This window comes from Selaginella moellendorffii, unplaced genomic scaffold (genome assembly GCF_000143415.4).
Source record: "Selaginella moellendorffii unplaced genomic scaffold, v1.0 SELMOscaffold_349, whole genome shotgun sequence".
Taxonomy (NCBI): Eukaryota; Viridiplantae; Streptophyta; class Lycopodiopsida; order Selaginellales; family Selaginellaceae; genus Selaginella; species Selaginella moellendorffii.
The window spans coordinates 1-9,473 of NW_003314604.1; the positions used below are offsets into that span (position 1 = coordinate 1).

Consider the following 9,473-nt stretch of genomic DNA (forward strand, 5'->3'; position numbering starts at 1 on the left):
ATCTTTGTGCTCGCAGCACCCATGAATCCTTTCTGTTTCCTACGAAGACTTTAGTAAGAGGAATTAACTTGGGGTGTTTACCCTTTATGTTAGAGGAATCGTGGCCGAATAATAAAACTGTTCTCCCGACAAGCAAAGCTCGTGATCTTGACCGAAACCGGTGGCCTTTGGAGCGAGTGATTTCGACCGAGCCTTGGATAACATCACCGTCTTCAATCACTAGTGGAAAACCTATCGATCACAAAGAGAGAGAAAAGCTGTTGTCCCCACCTGGAGAGGTTGTCTTTGGCAAATCCAAAGAGTGAACGAGCATAGGACATGCTATCAAATAAGAAGTCCGGCTGCCTGCGATCAGCTTGAGTTTTCCTACAGGCACTTATATGTCGTGAGCAGAATCGTTCACGACTGCCTGGTGCATCTTTGGTTTCCAAAGATTCTATATTCTATGCATGGGCATATGCTCTAAGCATCTCAGGCATTGATACCAGCGAAGTCCACGGTGACTGCCACTGTGCCTTGGCACGTGTCTCAAGCACATTGAGCGTCTCCTAGCCCACGTTATTCACGCAAGGCCTGTCTAATAGCATAAATACATGTCTTCCTCCACACTATAATACATACCACTCTCCTGTTGTTGTTATCTTTGCAGTAGCACGGTTTAATCCTTGCGAAGCAAATCCCATGGACAAGGCAGCAAAGATCACTCTTGTTCTCACACTCACTGTTGCATTTGCATTTGCCTCACTCGAGTCCACCAATGCTGTTGAGATAGCTCCCAACACAAAGTTTGTGCCGGCTTCTTCTCTTCTCTCATACTTCAGGAGCCTGAAAGAGCTGGAGTGCATGCCGCACTCTCAATGCTGCCCCGACTCCAAGCCCTGCCCATCAGAGGACCAGGAGTGTAAGATCTGTGCCCACACTTATCCTGCACTGTGCTTCTGCACGGACAAACCTGAGCTTAACAAGCTGATGCTGTAATCTGGAGGTATGCATAACTTATCTCATGTTTCTTTATACTCTGTGCTAAGCATTTGTGTGTCCCAGAAGATGGTCTACCTTTGTACACCTTCTGATCTGAAGAGTAGAGTAATAATTTCTTTATGTGCCCATTAATGGCTGTGAAGTGCCTATCTCTTTGATAGCCATGAGGTGATCCAAGTCTGTTCAATTCACTAAGACACAAAATTTGTGAAATTGAAGATAATACATCAAGCATCAATCTTTGTTGTTTTTCTCTGTGTGACCATGGCAGCCAACATGACTGCTGGTCTACTGGTAGAATAGTACCCTGCCACGGTATAAACCCGTGTTCAATTCCCCGACACTTTGGGATGTTTCTCCTTTTTTTGAGTCTCAGAGAGTTCAACTGGGGATTTCTGCTTCAATACAGGCGTTTATATTTTAGATATCTACCAATGTAAAGATAAGGCATTTAATCGAGCTCGCTCGCTCTGTTTGGTTTTTGTTGCTACTTCCCTCTTGACAACAAGCTTTTCATCTGGCAGCATCCGCCCTGACTTGATTGTATTGTCATTAGCATCAATCAAACAAAAAGTACCAGTCTTCACCGATATGGAACGCAGTGCGAGCTGGCTGTGGCTCCAATCCAGATGCAAACCAGTGGGAATTTCATCATTTTCACGGGCCACCATGACAGCAACTCGAAAGTACGTTCGAGAGGGAAGCTTGATCCTCAAACTTAGCAACTTTTGGGGGCCATAGATCATCTATGGATCATTAAACCTTTCACGATTGTTTGTCTAAAAGTGCCACTTTTGGATAGCAGCATCCATCCTTTATTTTACCCGAAAACTTTAGTACCAGGATGAAAAACGAATTAGTTAATATTCACTTTTAAAAGTCATGTACCCTTTCGTGAGTGTCAATGTCTATAGTTTTGCTTGAAAGAATCAGGAAAATCTTAGTTTTCACTCGATAAAGAAGTTGCAAACCGTTGCCGGATAAAACTGTTCTCCCGACGAGCGAAGCTCGTGAGTGATCTTGACATCCATGAGCCGGTGATTGTCTTTGGAGCGTGTGATCTCGATCGAGCCTTGGACTACATCGCCGTCTTCGATCACCAGTGGAGGCTGGAGAAGGAAAACCTGTCGAGAGAAAAATAAGTCTCACTAGCAGTAGCAAAGAGAAACGCTTCAAAGCACCTGTTGGCCCCAGTGTGTTGTATCAGTGTCACTTGGAGAGGTTGTCAACTCGACTTCCTTGTCCGCTGGATTCGACGCATTCCCCTGGAAAGCCACACTAGTTAGAGAAAAGGAAAAGAGAGAGAGAGCGGGAGAGATTTCATCATCCGCAAAGAACGAAAGCGGACCCGAAAGTGAACGTCAAACCAGCCGGCAAATCCACAGAGCCTATCGCTTCCAGAAAGTGTAAACGAAAATCGCGACTTCACAGCAGCAATGTCCTGGAGCGTTGCATTGGAGCAATCGATCTCTTTAACAACAACCGGGTCGCCAATCACTTGACCCGGATATAAGTTCGACCATAAGGACGTCTGGAAGTGAAAAAAAAACATCGTTTTTAGCTAGGTAGTCTAGAGAAAAAGAGAGACATTTTACCTGTAAGTAGTATTTTTTTTGCTCCTCGTGATATGGCATTGTCAGGGTGCTCATATCAACACCATACGCCTCATTTAGCTCTTGAGCAAAGTAGCTCCAATCCGCCAGTGATTTCTGATACTCTTGATTCTTTTGCTCTACGAGTTTGGTCTTTATGGGAGCAAACCACATACGAGCATGGCTGGGATACCTGAGCAACAAAAAAAGATTGTGAGTGAGCCAGTGTACAAAAAGGAGACAAATCAAAAACTACATACATCAATCCAGATGGTTTGAGCCAACGATCACGCGCATAAATCACCGAATCAAACATAGATTCACGAACAAGGAAGTAGCCCATCCACTCGGAGATGATCACATCGACTGCTCAGCACGAAAGTCACAAAACAGCCCTGGTATATAGTCGCATCGCATAACACACACACACACACACACACACTGTCTCTTCAGCAAAGAGACGAAGAAACACAAACGAGAAGGAAAGAAAGACGCAAGGGAAAAGAAAACAACACTCACCTTTCTCGGGAATGGAAACATCCTCAATCGACCCCTCGATCACTTCCACAATGTGGCTCACTCCATTCGCGCTCGCCAAGCTCCGCGCGTGGCGAGCCATGTTTGTAGCTTCCACCGCGTACACCTTCTTAGCACCGGCTTGCGCCGACCAAATCGCCAAAATCCCACTCCCAGTCCCCACGTCCAAGACAGTCTGCTCGATCCAAAACCATCGATTGAAACAAGAAGAGTAAGAAGAGAGATCTCCTACCTTTCCCTGGAAATGGCGCTTGTTCTTAAACACGGCCGAGTGATAGGCATCCATTCTCACCCGATCCGACAGCATATCCTTTTGGTGATAGAGATACGAGTAGGTGCAGAAGTAATTCGCGAAATCCACCGCCTTGTCGACGGGCGCGCCGCCTCTCGCGCTCTCCATCCTCACCGCCACCGCTGCCTGTAAAACCCTAGACGACATAGATCCAAAACCCTAGACCCAGACCGTACAGACACGTCACCATACCGTACTAACACGTCACCATTAAGACATTATCGTTCAAACAGGTCAACTCTCAAACAAGCTTGAGAGTTTTATTATTATTATTATCAGTAGCGAAGTGCGTGGCTATCAAAGAAACAGCCACTAATGCACCAATTGCAAAGCGGAAAATACAGAAGACGGGCGACTTATGAAGAATGGAGGAACAAATGTCTTTATGTGTTAAAACTAAGTGGTTGTGGGACACATAAATGCTTAGCACTGAGTATAAAGAAACATGAGATAAGTTATGCATACCTCCAGATTACAGCATCAGCTTGTTAAGCCCAGATTTGTCCGTGCAGAAGCACAGTGCAGGATAAATTTTGGCACAGATCTTACACTCCTGGTCCTCTGATGGGCAGGGCTTGGAGTCGGGGCAGCATTGAGAGTGCGGCATGCACTCCAGCTCTTTCAGGCTCCTGAAGTATGAGAGAAGAGAAGAAGCCGGCACAAACTTTGTGTTGGGAGCTATCTCAACAGCATTGGTGGACTCGAGTGAGGCAAATGCAAATGCAACAGTGAGTGTGAGAACAAGGGTGATCTTTGCTGCCTTGTCCATGGGATTTACTTCGCAAGGATTAAACCGTGCTGCTGCAAGGATAACAACAACAGGAGAGTGGTATGTATATAGAGTGGAGGAAGACATGTATTTATACTATTAGACAGGCCTTGCATGAATAACGTGGGCTAGTTGACGTGCAACTTGAGACACGTGCCAAGGCACAGTGGCGGATAAGATACAGTCATATGCCCACGTGGACTTAGCTGCTTCAGGGGTATTCCCAGGATGGGCATCTGGCATCGGCAAAAGGGATCGTTGATGCAATGAATGAGGGGACATTGTCTCTTGGAATGAGATGCTTAGTGCATATTCCCATCCCCAGAATATAGAATTTTTTGACAGCACACTTAGAGAGATGCCACAGGTGGACTTGGTCTCGTACGTGGACGATTCTGCTCACAGCATATGCCCAGGCTGGGAATCTCCATGACCAGATGACCTGGTATCTTGTATCACGAGCAAGGCACTAACGTTCCACGTGGGGTATTGTGTTAAACATGACACACCCTCGCCTGGTTGACGACAAGGAAGCTGTTGGAATCAATGCCGTATCGCTACGGAGTGACGTGGAATGCCATGCTTGCCATCCTTAACTACAAATCATAATGAATTTGATGCCCACCAGAGACACAGCATATGCCCATTCGCGGCATCCAAGGCTCTCCTTTACATTCTCAATTTGGAGGGTGTTAGTCAGGACTAAGTAACATTTATGTGAGCATTCTTACAGCATTGAGCCACTCCGGCCTGGTTCAATGGAGTTTGATTATTTTGTGTTTTCAGACAGGTAGACCTGGACTTGTGAATGAACCTTTTTATAGCATGCTAGGATCAGGGTAAGGTGGCGGTGGCGGCATTCCTGATATCCGAGTCAAGTGATTAGCGACCCGGTTGTAAGGGATCGATTGCCCAATGAAACGGTCCAGGACATTGCTGCTGTGAACTCGCGATTTTCGTTTACTCTTTTTGGAAGCGACAGGCTCTGCTGGCTGGTGTTCACGCTTTCATGATAAAATCCCGCTCTATCCCTCTCTCTCTTTCTTTTTGCTAACTCTACTAGTGTGGCTTTCCAGGGGAATTCGTCGAATTCAGCAGAGAAGGAAATCGAGTTGACACTAAGGCATGATTGCAGATTAAACTATTGTGGAGCACTCATATGCGATGCTAAGAAGCTCTTTGACGCTGCGCCGGTCGAAAGCATTGTGTTGTGGACTTCCGCTGCTTCAGGGATATTCCCAGGATGCACACAGAGCCCCAAGACTCTCCTTTACATTCAGGGTGTTAGTCGAACATTTATGAGCATTCTTAGAGAACGTTGAGCCTTTGAAAGAGGTCTGTCAATGCTTTGGATCGATGGAGTTCGATTATGTTGTGGTTTCTAAGGAAGATCACAGTGTATGATTGATGATCTTGGTAAAGCTGGACTTCTGAACGAGGCTAGCAGCTCTTCATGGCTTTTAAAAGTGAATATTAACTATTTCGTTTTCATACTATTCCTCCTCAGCTCCAGGTATTAAAAGTCTTCGTGGGTAAACAGAAGGAAGGAATAGAGGATACATGGGTGCTGCGAGCACAAAGGTCCAGATCACCAATGGCACTGACTATATTGTTGTTCGTCGTGACAGGTTCAGGATGATCTATGGTGTGAAGCTGGGAGAAGTTTGAGGATCAAGCTTACCTCTCGAACTTACTTTCGAGTTGCTGTCATGGTGGCCCGTGAAATTGATGAAATTCCCACTGGTTTGCATCTGGATGTCAGGGACTTGGAGCCCCAGGCAGCGTTCTATATCAGTGAAGAAAATGGCACTTTCTATTTGACAGATGCCAACGACAATACATTCAAGTCAAGTCGGATGCTGCCAGATGAAAAGCTTGTTGTCAAGTGCTACTTAGTCCAAAAGGGAAGTAGTAACAAAAACTAAACAGAGCGAGCGAGCTTTCCAACGTCTTTACATAAGAGCTGCAAATCCATGTATCTTTGCTTGATATGAGTTGAGTTGAGTGGAAATCACTTGACCCGGATATAAGTTCGACCATAAGGACGTCTGGAAGTGAAACAAAAACATCGTTTTTAGCTAGGTAGTCTAGGTAGTCTAGAGACATTTTACCTGTAAGTAGTATTTTTTTTGCTCCTCGTGATATGGCATTGTCAGGGTGCTCATATCAACACCATACGCCTCGTTTAGCCCTTGAGCAAAGTAGCTCCAATCTGCCAGTGATTTCTGATACGCTTGATTCTTTTGCTCTACGAGTTTGGTCTTTATGGGAGCAAACCATAGCTGGGATACCTGAGCAACAAAAAAGATTTTGAGTGAGCCAGTGTACAAAAAGGAGACAAATCCAAAACTACATACATCAATCCAGATGGTTTGAGCCAACGATCACGCGCATAAATCACCGAATCAAACATAGATTCACGAACAAGGAAGTAGCCCATCCACTCGGAGATGATCACATCGACTGCTCAGCACAAAACAGCCCTGGTATATAGTCGCATCGCATAACACACACACACACACACCGTCCCTTCAGCAAAGAGACGAAGAAACACAAACGAAAAGGAAAGAAAAACGCAAGGGAAAAAGAAACAACACTCACCTTTCTCGGGAATGGAAACATCCTCAATCGACCCCTCGATCACTTCCACAGGCTCACTCCATTGGCGCTCGCCAAGCTCCGCGCGTGGCGAGGCATGTTTGTAGCTTCCACCGCGTACACCTTCTTAGCACCGGCTTGCGCCGACCAAATCGCCAAAATCCCACTCCCAGTCCCCACGTCCAAGACAGTCTGCTCGATCCAAAACCATCGATCGAAACACTAGAATGCCAAGAATAAGAAGAGAGATCTCCTACCTTTCCCTGGAAATGGCGCTTGTTCTTAAACACGGCCGAGTGATAGGCATCCACCGATCCGACAGCATATCCTTCTGGTGATAGAGATACGAGTAGGTGCAGAAGTAATTCGCGAAATCCACAGCCTTGTCGACGGGCTCACGCTCTCAATCCTCACCGCCACCTGTAAAACCCTAGAAGACATAGCCCTAGACCCAGACCGTGCAGACACGTCACAGTTAAGACTGACACATCGTTGTAGTTGTCAACTCTCAAACAAGCTTGAGAGTTTTTTTATTATTACCAGTAGTGAATGACACAGTACATGTCGTGGCTATCAAAGAAATAACCACTACTAGATCATTTGCAAAGCGGAAAATGCCCAAAATCACATAGTTTTAGCACATAAAAACATTTATTACTCCATTCTTCAGGTCAGAAGGTGTGCAGCAAGTCGCCCATCTTCTAGGACACACAAATGATTAGCACTGAGTATAAAGAAACACGAATTAAGTCATACCTCCAGATTACAGCATCAGCTTGTTAAGCTCAGGTTTGTCCGTGCAGAAGCACAGTGCAGGATAAGTGTGGGCACAGATCTTACACTCCTGGTCCTCTGATGGGCAGGGCTTGGAGTCGGGGCAGCATTGAGAGTGCGGCATGCACTCCAGCTCTTTCAGGCTCCTGAAGTATGAGAGAAGAGAAGAAGCTGGCACAAACTTTGTGTTGGGAGCTATCTCAACAGCATTGGTGGACTCGAGTGAGGCAAATGAAATTGCAACTATGAGTGTGAGAACAAAAGTGATCTTTGCTGCCTTCTCCATGGGATTTGCTACGCAGGGACTAAACTGTGCTGCTGCAAAGATAGCTACAGAGAGTGGTATGTATATAGAGTGGAGGAAGACATGTATTTATGCTATTAGACAGGCCTTGCATGAATAACGTGGGCTAGGAGACGTGCAATGTACTTGAGACACGTGCCAAGGCACAGTGGCGGAAAGATACAGTCATATGCCCACGTGGACTTAGCTGCTTCAGGGGTATTCCCAGGATGGGCATCTGGCATTGGCAAAAGGGATCGTTGATGCAATGAATGAGAGTGTCTCTTGGAATGAGATGCTTAGAGCATATTCCCATCCCCAGAATATAGAATTTTGGCAGCACACTTAGAGAGATGCCACAGGAGGACTTGGTCTCGTTCGTGGACGATTCTGCTCACAGCATATGCCCAGGATGGGAATCTCCATGACCAGATGACCTGGTATCTTGTACCACGAGCAAGGCACTAACGTTCCATGTGGGGTATTGTGTCAAACATGACACACCCTCGCCTGGTTGACGACAAGGAAGCTGTTGGAATCGATGCCGTATCGCTACGGAGTGACGTGGAATGTCATGCTTGCCATCCTTAACTACAAATCATAATGAATTTGATGCCCACCAGAGACACAGCATATGCCCATTCGCGGCATCCAAGGCTCTCCTTTACATTCTCAATTTGGAGGGTGTTAGTCAGGACTAAGTAACATTTATGTGAGCATTCTTACAGCATTGAGCCACTCCGGCCTGGTTCAATGGAGTTTGATTATTTTGTGTTTTCAGACATGATTTACGTTCTTGGTAGACCTGGACTTGTGAATGAACCTTTTTATAGCATGCTAGGATCAGGGTAAGGTGGCGGTGGCGGCATTCCTGATATCCGAGTCAAGTGATTAGCGACCTGGTTGTAAGAGATCGATTGCCCAATGAAACGGTCCAGGACATTGCTGCTGTGAATTCGCGATTTTCGTTTACTCTTTTTGGAAGCGACAGGCTCTGCTGGCTGGTGTTCACGCTTTCATGATAAAATCCTGCTCTATCCCTCTCTCTTTCTTTTCGCTAACTCTACTAGTGTGGCTTTCCTCGAATCCAGCAGAGAAGGAAATCGAGTTGACACCAATTGTGGAGCACGCATATGCCCGAAATGGACATGAAGCGATGCTAAGAAGCTCCTTGACGCTGCGCCGGTCGAAAGCATTGTGTTGTGGACTTCGCTGCTTCAGGGATATTCCCAGGATGCACACAGAGCCCCAAGACTCTCCTTTACATTCTCAATTGGAGGGTGTTAGTCGAACATTTATGAGCATTCTTACAGAGCGTTGAGCCACTCAGGTCATTTGAAAGAGGCCTGTCAATACTTTGGATCGATGGAGTTGGTTTCCAAGGAAGATCACAGTGGTAAAGCTGGACTTGTGAACGAGGCCAAGGACCTGTTTGATAGCATCGCCGTACGATCCGGGTACGGCGGCATTCCTGATGGTCGAACTTATATCCGAGCCTGTTGTTGTGAAAGAGATCGATTGCTCCAATGCTGTTAAGTCGCGATTCTCGTTCACTCTTTAGGCTCTGTGGATTTGCCGGCTACTTTTGTTCTTGCGGATCAGAAATCTCTCCAGCTCTCTTTCCCTCTTCCCTACTCTATTAGTGTG

General features: G+C 46.1%; 1 protein-coding gene, 2 long non-coding RNA genes and 1 pseudogene across 3 annotated transcripts; 1 reads left to right on the forward strand and 3 right to left on the reverse strand.

Annotated features, from left to right (window-relative positions):
- The first annotated feature begins 603 nt into the window (after window positions 1-603).
- Window positions 604-1,231, forward strand: LOC112343953. Its single transcript, XR_002991485.1, has 2 exons — window positions 604-985; window positions 1,048-1,231. It is a non-coding gene; the product is annotated as an uncharacterized LOC112343953 (long non-coding RNA).
- Window positions 1,232-1,826: 595 nt separating this feature from the next.
- LOC9641152 (protein arginine N-methyltransferase PRMT10) lies at window positions 1,827-3,543 on the reverse strand. The gene is made up of 7 exons (XM_002994506.2): window positions 3,343-3,543; window positions 3,093-3,285; window positions 2,834-2,939; window positions 2,577-2,766; window positions 2,330-2,512; window positions 2,163-2,246; window positions 1,827-2,105 (listed from the first exon to the last, which is right to left on the reverse strand). The coding sequence occupies exons 1-7, from the start codon at window positions 3,508-3,510 to the stop codon at window positions 1,929-1,931; spliced, it is 1,101 nt and encodes a 366-aa protein (XP_002994552.1). The 5' UTR covers window positions 3,511-3,543; the 3' UTR covers window positions 1,827-1,928.
- Window positions 3,544-5,962: 2,419 nt separating this feature from the next.
- LOC9641151 lies at window positions 5,963-7,172 on the reverse strand (annotated as a pseudogene).
- An 89-nt stretch (window positions 7,173-7,261) lies between these two features.
- LOC112343954 lies at window positions 7,262-7,904 on the reverse strand. The gene is made up of 2 exons (XR_002991486.1): window positions 7,526-7,904; window positions 7,262-7,467 (listed from the first exon to the last, which is right to left on the reverse strand). It is a non-coding gene; the product is annotated as an uncharacterized LOC112343954 (long non-coding RNA).
- Window positions 7,905-9,473: the final 1,569 nt, after the last annotated feature.

Coding starts and splice junctions, on each gene's coding strand:
- LOC9641152 (XM_002994506.2), bottom strand. CDS start 3,510: ATGGAGAGCGCGAGAGGCGGCGCGCCCGTCGACAAGGCGGTGGATTTC. Junction 2,940..3,092: donor TGTTTCCATTCCCGAGAAAG/GTGAGTGTTGTT, acceptor CGTGCTGAGCAG/TCGATGTGATCATCTCCGAG. Junction 2,106..2,162: donor CAACACACTGGGGCCAACAG/GTGCTTTGAAGC, acceptor TTCTCTCGACAG/GTTTTCCTTCTCCAGCCTCC.